This window comes from Trematomus bernacchii, unplaced genomic scaffold (assembly GCF_902827165.1).
Source record: "Trematomus bernacchii unplaced genomic scaffold, fTreBer1.1, whole genome shotgun sequence".
NCBI lineage: Eukaryota > Metazoa > Chordata > Actinopteri > Perciformes > Nototheniidae > Trematomus > Trematomus bernacchii.
The window spans coordinates 2,096,563-2,112,098 of record NW_022987644.1 but is presented as its reverse complement, the minus strand read 5'-3'; the positions used below and the strand labels follow the sequence as shown (position 1 = coordinate 2,112,098).

General features: G+C 39.9%; 1 protein-coding gene across 2 annotated transcripts in view; it reads right to left on the bottom strand.

Moving 5' to 3' along the window:
* Positions 1 to 15,536, bottom strand: part of LOC117485224 — a 103,913-nt gene that overhangs the window by 16,801 nt on the left and 71,576 nt on the right. For both annotated transcript variants that reach the window (XM_034133770.1, XM_034133771.1), the window contains 4 exons: positions 11,546 to 11,806; positions 10,983 to 11,237; positions 10,686 to 10,805; positions 10,554 to 10,569 (listed from right to left, as the gene is read on the bottom strand). In XM_034133770.1, coding sequence (XP_033989661.1) covers positions 10,554 to 10,569; positions 10,686 to 10,805; positions 10,983 to 11,237; positions 11,546 to 11,806 — 652 coding nt within the window. The remainder of the gene's footprint in view (positions 1 to 10,553; positions 10,570 to 10,685; positions 10,806 to 10,982; positions 11,238 to 11,545; positions 11,807 to 15,536) is intronic.

Below are 15,536 nucleotides of genomic sequence, written 5' to 3'. Positions count from 1 at the left end.
GAGGAGAGTAGAATATTGTGGCATGTTTTGAATTTCATCCTGGTTGATCATGTGGTCTGTAGCAGGGCCCTGATTGGTCCTCTGAGATCTGTTGGGCAAAACACATGTTGTAAATGAAGTGGATTTATGAAAGGAACATATGACTGCTGTCATGTTCATAATAAAAGAAAATAGAGCGTTGTACCAACCTGATACAGCATGAATCTGTTAAAAAAATAAATGTACTACTATATTATTTTGCATTGCGAAAGTGTTCTACTGTTAAAACAGCACGTGTGGTTACATTAGAGTCAATCTGATATCAGAAGAAAATTATCTCACCTTTTGACTTTCTGTATAAATGCAGGAACAGCAGCAGGAGAATAATCAGTACAACTCCACCAAGCAGCCCAACGATCAGAAGAATGGGAAATTGAGAGGCTTTTCCAGGCCCGGACGCTGCTATTATAAGTAATCTTTATTAATATTTATTTTATATTAAACGTTCCTGTTATAGATTAACTGTATAAAACATCTCTCTTAAACAAACACAGTTTAATTCAGATGAAATTAAGCTTTCTTTATCTCAGACTGTAACACAGCTTACAAAAAAGGAAGGGTTTTTAAATCATACTTACATTTGACTGAGAACCAACTCTCTGGTGACGTCCTACCATCTGCTGAATCTCTCTGTTTACATTTATAAAAGCCTTCGTCTGACTTTGACACTGCAGAGATGGTCAGCTCCTTCCTGGTATCGTTCTGGATGAGTTTGTCATCTTTATAGAAATCCACATTATAAAGAACAGTTCCTGTCTTGAACTTGCAGCTAAGAGTGACAGAACGTCCCTCAGCCACAGGATGGACAGGACTCACCAGGATCATTTCATAATCTGAAAAGAAATTAAAGAATATAAAGGCTTTGACAGAGTCATCAGCTTTTGCAGATTTAATATGTTTATGCACAACTGGCCTAGTCTGGCAGAAGCTGAAATGTCAGGTAGATGTATGAGAACATTTAAACACAGAATATTATCTTTGATCTTTGAGAGAAGTAACCCTGGAAATCACTTCGCAAATTAGCCTTTTTTAGGAAGTTTTACTAATTTGAAGAGACGTTTGGCTAATGCTTGTCACCTTCACATTTCAAAACAACATAATACTTCAGAAACAAACATTTTAAATAATTAAAACTCACCATCTTTAGTGATGTTGACTGCATTACTGAACTGTCCTGTTTCAGACTCACACCAGAACACTCCACTAACCCAGCTTCTGGTTATTGTGCATGCGGATCCAGTCATTGTCCCCCAGGAAGAACATCGATAAAGGTAGTCTTGCCCAAGGACACCTTCACACCTTCACACACCTTTCCCCTCATGACAGACCTGAAATCACCTCTTAATCCCTCACTCTTTGTAATACTCTGCGGGTAAAGCTGACGTTTTGACACCAGGACAACTTGGGAAGCTCAAAATAAGTGTCTCTCATGTCGTGTCAACAGTGTTTATTTACAAGAGCTTGATTAAATTAGCAAAAACATCTGATGCAAAGAAGAATATTCCAGAGTATATGTAGTAAGGAAAGAAGAACAAAATCCACGACCAATAATCATTTACAACTTGTTTGTGTAGCTAAACCCTAACATATTATTCCTTTGTGCCATTGAGTTACAAACACATCAGTGAGCCACACTGAACACACATTGAAGATTATTTTTGAATTAATCCCAAATTGACTGGCCTTCTGCCCAGAGTTTCCGTTAGAATTTTATTTTGCCGGTCAACATGTCCGTTAAAGTTTAAATCTTCCAGACAAAAGTAGAAAAGTGCCGGTCAAAGGTCTTCTTTGTTATTTATTGAGCTTTAAAACAAATTGATATGATTCGATATTAAACAAACTAATTATAGTAGATTAACTTCCTTATTCAAAAGTGTACAGTAACTTACAATAACACAGGAATAATAAACAGAGCGCTCTCTGTCTCTCCTGGCAGGCCGTCAGTATCATGCAGCTCGCGGATCCAGTAATGAGTGACCCGACAGTAAAACTAAACATATCTATAACTAATTTAGGTAGTTTGAGAGGTAATTAAAATAGCTACGTGTGATATTCTAACCTGAAGTGTGTGTTTTGCTCCGCTCACCGCTGCAGGTGATCATGCAGAGCTGCGTGTCGACTCGTCAGCAGCAGCTGATCTCTCTCTTCCGTCAGATTTTACTCGCGTTTATGTCCATATCGATCAGATCCAGCTAGTTCTAGCTAATGATATGACTACCTGCTTATTAAAAGACACCTAAACAATAAGCGTCGCTATGCAACCGGGTGAGGCCGCAAAGTATAGCGCAGCATTATGCATTTGTTTACATGCCCACCGGAACCCCGAGGCATTACCAATAGATCAACGCACAATCAACCCATACAGGACATCTCTTTCTCCACATTAAGTGTTAGACATTATAATTGACTATTCTTGTCTGTCACATACTCTTCTTGCATACTATTCTTGTCTGTCACATACTCTTCTTGTCTGTCACATACTCTTCTTGTCTGTCACATACTCTTCTTGTCTGTCACATACTCTTCTTGTCTGTCACATACTCTTCTTGTCTGTCACATACTCTTCTTGTCTGTCACATACTCTTCTTGTCTGTCACATACTCTTCTTGTCTGTCACATACTCTTCTTGTCTGTCACATACTCTTCTTGTCTGTCACATACTCTTCTTGTCTGTCACATACTCTTCTTGTCTGTCACATACTCTTTTGTCTGTCACATACTCTTCTTGTCTGTCACATAAGTGGCACAACCGATGCGGTATTGCGCTAAGGGGAAATTATTTTGACCGGACATTTTGATCGGAGAGATTTAGATTTGCCGGTCTGCAGCATATATGCGGTCAAAGTCCGGTAATTACCGGCTAACGGAAACTCTGCTTCTGCCCCAAACACTCACTAAAGCTCCACATGTGGATTCATCCACTATTTCTTCCTGTTTGGTAACGTCTGCAAAAAGCTATTAGCTGTTTAAGGAAAACTATTTGGCCTTTTAGTGAAACAGAGAGGGTAGAGAAGCCACTAAGTGTTGGTGTTTTTATGGGATTTGACGACAATAACATTAACAACTTGAATTTATTTGGATTTTGGATTAGCAAAACAAGACATTTGAAGACCTTACCTTGAACTTTGAGAAACTGGAACGGACATTTTTTACTATTTTCTATTAAACCGATGTGATATGTTAAAGTCCAATCGATTTAATAAAAAAGGAAAGGTCTGTTGTAGCCGTAATCAAAGCATTACTTTACAAACTCACACATATCTCTTGCTGTATTTGTATCTAGTCCTCTGGTCACTGCACATGCAATCGGGTAAAGAAATGACTTTTAATCACAAAACACCTCATAAAAATGTACAGAGTTTGTAACTGGGTGTTTTAAGATAGGTTTGTTCAATTAAACATGACCCCAATTTACTCGAAATCCTCAAGAACCTTTTCCATTTTAAGATAAGTCTTACTTTATAACACAACAGGACTAAGTGATATACAAACAGCCATATCCCATTGAGGAAAAAACAGTCAAACCAGATAGTGAATTAACAAAAATGACTGTAAAAGAAAACATGTTTGGCCACATAGCAGAAGCCCTGAAAGACGGAGGTACCGGCTGCAGTTTGACATGATTAGCATTTAGCCGCTGTTAACGTCTCCTCCTGAACACAACAACAGCGTGGAAGTGTTTCTGTAAACTCTTGTTGTTGACATCTCATCGTAGAGCAGTATGTGGAAGTGATTCTGTAAACTCTTGCTGTTGACATCTCATCGTAGAGCAGTATGTGGAAGTGTTTCTGTAAACTCTTGCTGTTGACATCTCATCGTAGAGCAGTATGTGGAAGTGTTTCTGTAAACTCTTGCTGTTGACATCTCATCGTAGAGCAGTATGTGGAAGTGTTTCTGTAAACTCTTGCTGTTGACAGCCGGTATATTTTGCCCTCAATATGCGCTGAAGCCTGGCAGCATTCAGCGCAGCATTTGTTAATGTGAATTATTGATGCGTTTGTTCTCAGATCGCCTGGGGGGCGTGTGCGCTCGTGCTAACGGGGAACGTGGTGATCTTCAGCACCATCCTGGGCTTCTTCATCGTCTTCGGATCCAACGACGACTTCAGCTGGCAGCAGTGGTAAACCAGCAGAGTCTGAACTGTTTTTATTAGCATTGCAATTATTATTATTATTATTATTATTATTATTATTATTATTATTATTATTATTATTATTATGGTAAAAACTGTTTGGTTCTTGTTGTTGTTATTTATATGATGACCGCCCATCCATAGACTCACACCCAACCAGTGCAATACTTAGTTTTTTTTACCGCCTGCTTCATGTTGAACTGACACAAGTGGGATGGAGAATGCTGACTTACAGTTGGATTTGTACTTGTTTTAGTTTTGCTCTTGTGAATTTTTTCTCCATCTCTGTGTTTCATTTGGAGCTGATGAGCGCTGGTGAACAACTGCTTGTTTTATCTGTGAACAAATATGTTAAAATAACCCCAATTGAGTGTGGAATAAGACTTAATCTGACCAAAGGGACTGGGTCATACCTTACTCTATGTAGTAGAAAGCTTTTCCTACACCAGTCTAAGTGTAAATTGCAGAAAACTGACGGAAAATCTGCATCACATAAACTCAGATTACACCACTCATGATGAGGAAAAGCTCTATGTCAATTTGATTCAAACTAAAATATCTTTTGTCACTTAAAATGTGATATTCCTCTAATAGAGTGCAGATTTAAGTTAGCTTTGTGCTAATGTAATGCTACGATCGCTAAGCTGTGAAAGTCTAGAAGCTCAGTGTGTGTTTTAGACTGTTACTGCTAACAACCCTTCTCATCTCTACACCCTGTTACACGTTATTCCGTTTTCTTTATTTCTTTGGGACCATGTTGGCATTACACGTTCAATCATTTTAATTTCTGCAATCCATAAAAGTCATAAGCTGTCACCACACAACACAAGTAGACGTTGTTCAGGAGCAGCAGTGTTTGTATCCTCTTTCAACTTAGACGAGAGGATTTGTTTAAACAGCCTCAGCACCACCGCAGAGATCAAATTAAACCGACTAGGTGATTTCCCAGGCTGCTTAAATATTCACGAGTTATTCTCGGCATAGCTGTTTCCTCACTCTAATGTCAGGTGAAGAAAGCATGAGAAGCCACAGCTAGCGTACAGTAGTTAGGATTATCCTGAGGACAGCGATTGAAACTGAGCCAAGCTAAGAACCGGCCGACTTATAACCAGTCACTGACGGCCGCTAAGCTTTTAAACAGGACCCTCTTAAAATAAAAGCATCCAGCGTCTCTGCTCAGTGTAGTTTCCTCTCTCTAGAAGCACATCCAGATTTGTCGCACATTTCCTCACACCAGCATTTCTCATGGTTTATGATTTCTATGTTCTCCGGCCTGTGGGAAGGACATGTGTGTAATAAATTGGCAGATTACAGGTGTAGCTCTCCTGTTTCACTGCATTAGGAAGATAAACAAGGAAGTTAGGGTCTGGTTCCTTGTTTAATGGAGGGTAAAGGGTCGGACATTTTAATTTTAATTTTGGGATGGTTCAGTTTGAATATGTGCCCTCTGGAAGACACTTTTATTTTATTTAAATAAGGACTGATGACTGACGAGAATTTGTATTGTGTCTATAATGTCAAAATGAACATTTGCTTTTGTTTGTATGTGTTGTAGGCCAGCCCAGATTTGTTGTTGTTATTGTTTTACCGTGGGTTTGCATGCACAGCAGATTTCCAATACAAGTTTAATCCTGCTACAAATAATTCTTTTGTTGCAAAAATGACAAATGATGGTCTTAGAGGGATTTGTATTAGCTTTCACCATAAACAGTTGTTTGTCAAGAAATAGTTATAGCACAAACATCACTCCAAATCCAACATTTGGCATTACTGTATCTCAATGTCCTTATCAATACACCTTAGAAATGTTGATAGGTGGTGTAAAAAAATGCATTTGATAGCTGTGTACTAGCTTTATGCTAAGCTAATCGCCTCCCGGTTCTATACTTGAAGCACAGACATGACAATATCTGTCTTCTCATCTGTATCACATTTACAGCTACAATTTCTAAGGAAGAACAACTCTTAATTGAACCACATTATTTCTCAAATAAATAACAAATTCTATGAGAAAAGCATTGGAAATCTGCAGAGGAATCCCGCGGCTAAAAATGCTAACTGACCCTGGGCCTGGCACTACAATTCGGCATTACTGTAACACTCCTCTTTAATATATATATTTATTCTGTTACGTGACTCTTCCAGAGATCACCCCCTCAGTGAAGGCACTGATTGTATAAAAGCACCATAATAACCATGGCAGCTTTTTCATTTCCAGTTATATTTACCTACGTTAGTGAACATTGAACACTACTGACATGATTTGTGTAATTGTTACGTGACACTGAATCTGATGCTCTGAACATCACGTCTGTTTAACGTCTGGATGACACTGTGTGGAGTTTAAGCTAAATGTGTCAAATGTTCTCTGACTTTGTTCTGGTGTGTAGCGGTGGGACGGGTTTCTCTGTGTTCCTGTGAAGAGAAACTGATTCGGGGAGGATATTGTATTTATTTATTTTAATAAGGAGCTTTGTGTCAACGAACGTCCAACGCCATTTTCTATCTACAATGTTTCTGTTCAGTAGGCAGAAGTCAGCATGGTGGTCTTCTTGTTTCTTTTTTTTTCTTTTTTAAATAAACGCCATTTTTGAACATCCTCTCCTTTGAATGACTACACATACATTTGCATGACACTTCACAGGAAATACTAGTATAGAGGTATAAAGAGGGCATTTAAATATATACAGTTTTTATTTTATATCAATCTTTAATAATAGTTATACTCAACGGAAGTCAACTTGATGGCTTACCGAAACATGGACCACATATGAGCAGAAAATAAACCTTTATGAAATCGTTTTTTAACATAATTATAATGTACATTTTGTATGTGTTACAACCTGGCTCGTGGGCTGTAACAAAAAGTTGGGAGTCGAGACGAGGGGTATGAAAATATAACAATAATTTATTAGTGGACACAAAAATAAACAGCCGCGGCGCGAGGCTTACACGGGAAGTGTGCGAGAGGATTGAGAGAGGGCCTCCCGAAACGCGATGGGCTGTATTATAGCAGCCGCCCAGGTGCAGCTCGTCAGTCCACGATCACCCACAGCACTGGAACCTGCAAACAAGAGAGAGACCACGGAACGCCTAGTGGTGTGGAGGGGTCGTCACAGTATGTAGGCTACAAGCTATAACTTTAAATATAATGTTTCCTGTGGGCTCTCGTAATTGCTGTGTGAACAGATACTGAATCGTACAAATAATTAGACGCTTTCACACCAAGTAATTTGCCGTACTTAGTTCATCAGAACTCTTTAGTTCTGATGAACTAAAGAGCAGATCGCGTTCACACCATAGACTGTATATTTTTCATTTTCAGGATTGAATGTTCAAACCAAGGCCTAAAACCTGGCATTTCATAAGAAAGTGACTAATATATAGACAAAATGTAATATTGGATAAAATACTACACCAAATGGACAGACACAGATTAAAAATAAAGTCCCCTGGTTTGTCTCTAGAGTCTACGGAGCCCCTAAAGGGACATGGAAAAAAAAAAAAAAAGTCGGGATAACGGGTTAGTATCTCGTGAAAAAAAAGAAAAAAGACGATAAAAAAAGAAAAAAGTCGGGATAACGGTTTAAGAGACATAAAAAAAAATATGAGAAAAAGAATAACAACGGGGGGCCCCAAGGAGATCGTCTCGGAGGTGTCCTGCTGAGAGGTAATCAGCGACACTCCCAACACACCAAGATTACTGGCCGCCGCCGCTATCTGCGCCCCGAGCCTGAATATCTTATCCAGATACTCAAGCATTTCGCGGTCACGCGGCAACGGGGGGCAGGGGCCTTCTCCCCTCTGCCCACCCGGCTGCCTGCGGAAGCAGATGGGCCGCCAGGCTTTCATCCAGTGGGGGCACACCGGGACCCTCCGTGTCCGAGTGGCCCTCCACTCTGAGGATTCCAGCCCAAGTAGCCACCGGAGCCTTCGTTCTCAGTGGCTGCCGCCATGTGGCCTCCACACACCGCCAGATGTCTGGCAGGGGGGGTGAAACGAAGGCCGGTTGTGCTGGCCGGGCCGTAGAAGCCCTGACACAGGCGGCTCACCGGCCTCGGTGGCAACGGTGGGGGGAGCGGCAAGCCTGCACGCTCCGCCGCCATAGTCATCACCGCCGGGAAGTCCTGTCGCGCAGACCTGTGCTGTTGGCCTTCCTGGCGGTCGCCGGAAATCCCAGACGACGAGGTGTCGTCATCGTCGTCCCTCTCCGTCCAAAAGAAAACACATCACCCTCACACAAAAAACCACCCTTGAATGATGGGATAGTAGACTAAAAGCTTTAGGAATCCAAACTATAACATATAATAAGTACCCTGTATCAAGATTGATGCAAAACAAGTGACATTTGACCTTTATAGAGAGATTTAGAAAAAAAAACCTCACTTCTGGGGTCATTTGGGTGCATTTTCCATATCTATGGACCCCCTCGTTCGATTTTGACAATTGACACCTATTTTTAAACCGTTAGAGCCAATATAATCGAGGGGAAGTTCCTAAAATCCATCTAAACATTACCCATTGGTGAATGAGTGATGCGTAGCCAGAATGCCCAAAACCGGAAGCTGGGTTGTAGCTCTCATACACTCTATGAAAACTCCATTTTGACATAAATGTTATGATGGATTATCAGTGGAGTTTCCCTCACAGCTCAGTGACACAGACGTTTTGGTGACGTGCTGCCCACTGTCAGGACTCACTATGAGAGACGCTGCTGAATTCAAATCTGAAAAACAAAAAGGGGACATTTTAACCGTGAAAACTGTAAAAGACATTGCATGCAAAAAGAGATTAAACAAGCCTAAAAAGTGAATGTTTAATCCATGCATATATTGCATTTGTTGAAAGTAAAAAAATAATTAGTGTTGTTGGTTTTGTTATATGTAAAAAGCAGTCATTCCGATTGACACAATATCAAATTAAAGTTAGTTAGATAGATTCACAACAATTAAACATGTATTGATACAGATAAATGAAATGTAATATGCCCTGATGATTATTTCATGAATGCATAGAATTGTCAGAAAATAAACTTAACAAACATTGAAAAAGTTATGTTAAAGTGGACCTATCATGCTATATTTGAATAATATAGTGTAGGACCATACCTATATAAGGCATATTTATACTTTTTTTTTTTCAAAATACCAAACAGATCATGCATTTTAGCCATGCCTCATTTTGCTCAATTTGAATTTTTTTTAGCTCTTTAGTTGCAAGGGCAGATTCAGTGAGAACAGCACCATCTACTGGCCAGCCATATGTACTACAGCGTCTCCAGCGCTTTCGAACGGCAATGGCCGTGGCTGTCTCCTCCTGATTGGTGGAGTTGGCCCAATAGCCGTAGCGCCACTGTCCTGACGTCAGGACAGTGTTCAAATCTGGATCAGTTTTTATCAGATCCGTTGCAGCCCCTTTTTTAGAGATTTTGGTATGGAGGAAAATAGAGAGGGTTGTGTTTTCTGACACTTGGTGAGTTCCCTGGAACACCGGGGACACATATTCATGTATAAAAGACGTACAAAAGTGCATTTTGCATGATAGGTCCCCTTTAAGGATTTGAACATTGCTGACTTTGGCAACACCTTGTGGTACATTTTAAAATGACACCCTAGCAGGCAGCACGTAACCATATCAAAAGCTTAAAGCGAGTAGTATTTCTTCATACCTGCAGCTGATGCCATCTGCACATGTGAGTAAACACAATCCTCCGGTTCATTTCCCCCCCCTGTTAGACAGATCAGGAGAAAGCATGAAAAGACAATAGGCCCTACTTCACTTAATTTAGGCACTGCTAGCCTACAAAAGCACCTTAATTATTGTATGTTATTACGACATATAAATCAAATACTCACCCTTCTTAGACATTTTTTTGAGCTCGAGCACAGAATATGTCGCATCCCTGGATTCATCTGAAATATAAAATGTATTTTATATTTAAAAGAGTGAACCTTGAATTGTCATATTCCAGTATTTATATTTACTATACTGTACCATTTGCAGGTCCTTCAGGGTCTTTGATTGTTTCATAGAGACAGGCATTATCTGAAGAGAAATCAAAATCAAACCCAATTCATATTAAAATCCCTCTGTATGAACTCCTACATTTTTTAAAACAACCAATGAGAAATGGAAATGCTACGCGGATGCTACGTTCACAAAAAAATCAAAACGTATTAAGGATTCAGGCTGACCCTGAAGAACGGAAGCATATTCCCTTTGGTTAGTTTCGTCCTGGTTGATCATGTGGTCTCTAGCAGTGCTCTGATTGGTCCTCTGAGATCTGGTGGGCAAAACACATGTAGTAAATGAAGTGGATTTATAAAGGAACATATCACTGCTGTCATGTTCATAATAAAATAAAAAAGAGCGTTGTACCAACCTGATACAGCATGAATCTGTTAAAAGAAGACATTTGCTGCTATGTTATTATGTTTTGCAAAGTGTCCTACTGTTAAAACAGTACGTGTGGTTACATTAGAGTCCATCTGATATCAGAAGAAAATGATCTCACCTTTTGACTTTCTGTATAAATGCAGGAACAGCAGCAGGAGAATAATCAGTACAACTCCACCAAGCAGCCCAACGATCAGAAGAATGGGAAATTGAGAGGCTTTTCCAGGCCTGGACGCTGCTATTATAAGTAATCTTTATTAATATTATATCTCCAACACTTTCCTGTAATAGATTAACTTTATAAAACCTTTCTCTCTTACACAAACACAGTTTAATTCAGATGAAACTAAACTTTCTTTATCTCAGACTGTAACACAGCTTACAAAAAAGGAAGGGTTTTAAAAATCATACTTACATTTGACTGAGAACCAACTCTCTGGTGACGTCCTACCATCTGCTGAATCTCTCTGTTTACATTTATAAAAGCCTTCGTCTGACTTTGACACTGCAGAGATGTTCAGCTCCTTCCTGGTATCGTTCTGGATGAGTTTGTCATCTTTATAGAAATCCACATTATAAAGAACAGATCCTGTCTTGAACTTGCAGCTAAGAGTGACAGAACGTCCCTCAGCCACAGGACGGACAGGACTCACCAGGATCATTTCATCATCTGAAAAGAAATCAAAGAATATAAAGGCTTTGACAGAGTCATCAGCTTTTGCAGATTTAATATGTTTATGCACAACTGGCCTAGTCTGGCAGAAGCTGAAATGTCAGGTAGATGTATGAGGACATTAAAACACAGAATATTATCTTTGATCTTTGAGAGAAGTACCCCTGGAAATCACTTCGCAAATTAGCCTTTTTTATGAAGTTTTACTAATTTGAAGAGACATTTGGCTAATGCTTGTTGTCACCTTCACATTTCAAAACAACATAATACTTCAGAAACAAACATTTTAAATAATTAAAACTCACCATCTATGGTGATGTTGACTGCATTACTGAACTGTCCTGTTTCAGACTCACACCAGAACACTCCACTAACCCAGCTGCTGGTTATTGTGCATGTGGATCCAGTCATTTTCCCCGAGGAAGAACAGGGATAAAGGTATGATTTCGTAAACGTCCTCACTCTCCACTCTGTGGAGTTTCCCTCACAGCTCAGTGACACAGACGTTGTGGGGAAGTGCTGCACACTGTCAGGACTCACTGTGAGAGACGCTGCTGAATTCAAATCTGAAACACACAAAGAGTGAACATTTAAACCATGCAGACTGAAAAAGACAATGCATTGGTATGGCAAAACTGCCACTTAATTTACCCTGAAAAAACAAACGGGAACAAACTAAAGTAGGAGGAAAACAAAAGTGAAAGTACCAGTGCCTCAATCTCACACTACAAATGTGTTTAATTATATGTATTGTTTATGTCTTAAACTATTTAAGCAGCAGATAAATATCTTAAAACATATTCCAAACTAATAAAGAAAACACTTACCAGTTATATCTAATGTATTGTAGAAGCCTTATATTATTAGGTTTTGGATTGACAAAGTCTAAGGTTTGAACCATGGCGAACAACAACTCATGTGTCAGGATGAAAAGAGATTATTTTGTGTTCAAATTCAGTCAAGTCCAGAAGATGAATCAGTCAATCATCATTCTGTTTTAGAGAAAGGTTTTGAAAACTGAACTATGACCTGATGCTGGTGTAAAAGAAAAGTTCCCAAAATAAGTGACTTTGTTCCATTTTGCAATAATGGAAAAGTCAAAACAAACCTCAAGACCAGGCAAACTTTGATAAAGACATTTGTTGGCCTAATGGTGGTACAAACTACAGAAAGAAAGAAAAAGGAAGAACATACTGACCTCCAGACCAGACAAACTTAGGTTTACTCTGCCAACTGTAAAACACTGGATCTCCTCTTCTTGCTATGCACACATATCCTGCTGTGTGTGTTTGTCCATCAATGATGAAGAGATGCTGTTCAGTCCCATTCTCGCTGCCAGGTAGCAGCTCATAGCTGTAGGAGTTGTAGGAGTGGTCTGGCAGTTTGGGAACAGCCTTATACCAGTAGAAGCTCCAGCCAGCAGACGGATGATCAAGCCTGCAGTTCAGAGTTACTGAGGCTCCAGGACTCGGCCATGATGGAGACACAGTGAGGACAGCCTCAGGTCTGTCTGTTGGAAAACAACATTTCACAGAATGATAACGTTATGATGTATAACTCCTTGGATTCAAACAAACATTTTAAATAATTAAAACTCACCATCTATGGTGATGTTGACTGCATTACTGAACTGTCCGGTTTCAGACTCACACCAGAACACTCCACTAACCTGTCTGCTGGTTATTGTGCATGTGGATCCAGTCATTGTCCCCCAGGAAGAACAGGGATAAAGGTAGTCAGGTTTCGTAAACATCCTCACTTTCCACTCAGTGGAGTTTCCCTCACAGCTCAGTGACACAGACGTTTTGGTGAAGTGCTGCACACTGTCAGGACTCACTGTGAGAGACGCTGCTGAATTCATTTCTAAAACACACAAAGAGTGGACATTTAAACCATGCAGACTGAAAAAGACAATGCATTGGTATGGCAAAACTGCCACTTTATTGACCCTGAAAAAACAAACGGGAACAAACTAAAGTAGGAGGAAAACAAAAGTGAAAGTACCAGTGCCTCAATCTCACACTACAAATGTGTTTAATTATATGTATTGTTTATGTCTTAAACTATTTAACCAGCAGATAAATATCTTAAAACATATTCCAAACTAAAAAAATAAAGAAAACACTTACCAGTTATATCTAATGTATTGTAGAAGCCTTATATTATTAGGTTTTGGATTTACAAAGTCTAAGGTTTGAACCATCGCGAACAACAACTCATGTGTCAGGATGAAAAGAGATTATTTTGTGTTCAAATGCAGTCAAGTCCAGAAGATGAATCAGTCAATCATCATTCTGTGTTAGAGAAAGGTTTTGAAAACTGAACTCTGACCTGATGCTGGTATAAAAGAAAAGTTCCCAAAATAATGGCGCATTTCCACTACACGGCCTCGCACGGCCTCGCTCGGTATGGCTAGGCCTCGTTAGGACTGGCTCACTTTATGGCGCATTTCCATTACAGTTTAGGAACTGGGGTAGTATCTATAGTAACGCAGTGTAGGCGGAGCCGTGACGTCATCTTCAATGAGAACCCCAGAAAAACAACATCAGCCGTTAGCTGTTAGCACTCAGAGCTCACAGCTCCTCATATCTGTTCAGAAACTAGACAAAAGTTAAACAAGTACAAACCACAGACTGTCTGTGTCATGGTGAATACAGTCGCTGCTTTATTTATGTCTGTATAGGCCGTTGTTGTGAGTGTGGACGGTCGGAGCATATACTGCGTTAGCTTAGCCAATCTCCATTTAGAAAAAAACGCATTTTAAAAGGTTTTTCGCCTGCCGTCTGTCTGCAGACTTGTCAAAGCATTAATTCATGGTTTTTACTAACCGGTATCAGTATGTTGTTACTTCGGCATCATTTGAAACGTGTATTACAATTAAATCACGGTCAAATATGTCCATCTTGTTGTAGTTGTAGCCCCCTTGCCAGCGATTCTCTCTCTAGTTTAGCATACTCAGCCCGACTCAGCCTCGTTGTCTCTGGCCCTAGACCCACGATTTTATGAGGCCAGAAAAACTGTGAATTAGGACCCGCCGGCCGGTACTAGGCCAAGTGGAAACGCAACCAAAAACGGGCCGCTGACGTCACAGCCCTCTTAAACCGTGCTCCGCGCTGTAGTGGAAACGCGCCATAAGTGACTTTGTTCCATTTTGCAATAATGGAAAAGTCAAAACAAACCTCAAGACCAGGCAAACTTTGATAAAGACATTTGTTGGCCTAATGGTGGTACAAACTACAGAAAGAAAGAAAAAGGAAGAACATACTGACCTCCAGACCAGACAAACTTAGGTTTGCTGTGCCAACTGTAATACACTGGATCTCCTCTTCCTGCTCTGCACACATATCCTGCTGTGTGTGTTTGTCCATCAATGATGAAGACATCCTGTTCATTCCCTTTCTCACTGCCAGGTAGCAGCTCATAGCTGTAGGAGCTGTAGGAGTTGTAGGAGTTGTTGGAGTGGTCTGACAGTTTGGGAACAGCCTTATACCAGTAGAAGCTCCAGCCAGCAGACGGATGATCAACCCTGCAGTTCAGAGTTACTGAGGCTCCAGGACTCAGCCATGATGGAGACACAGTGAGGACAGCCTCAGGTGTGTCTGTTGGAAAACAACATTTCACAGAATGATAACATTATGATGTATAATTGGTGGGTTACATGCACTCCTTGGATCCTACATATTTTCTGCATACAGTATGTAAAAAACTAATTTAAGTGTGAACTGTACTTAAATATAATAACCAAAATACTATTTGTATATACAGTAAAAAAAAGTTAACTGATAATAAATGACTTACTCTCAGAAACTGTCAATGTGAAAACAATCCATTTGTCACAGGTAATAAAGTATAACAAGGTTTGTTGGTGAAGTATTATCTTTATGTAAATGCTTTGATGTAAGAAACTGATTCCTGTCTTCTTATTCTTATTTTAATACTCATTATTTTGTGATAACGAAAAGCACAGGATTGTACAGTATACTTCACCTGCCTATACAGCGTCAGTGGAGCTGTTCAAACGTTAAAACATTACAGTAATGTACAGATTATATATTAAAACCAACCCGGTATCACGGCCAGACGTGAACATGTGACGATCTACCATGCTGGGAGACGTGAATATGTCACGGTTTCGTCCCTTCAAACGTGACAGTTACACGGTATTGTTAACATGGCCCAACCAATGGAGAAATACCCGGAAGTGCCAAGCAAATGGTCTACCGCGCCTATTGGTCGGTTTTTATTGTCAAAATTAGATGTTTTTCATTTATTTTTTAATCGTCACACTCGATTTCG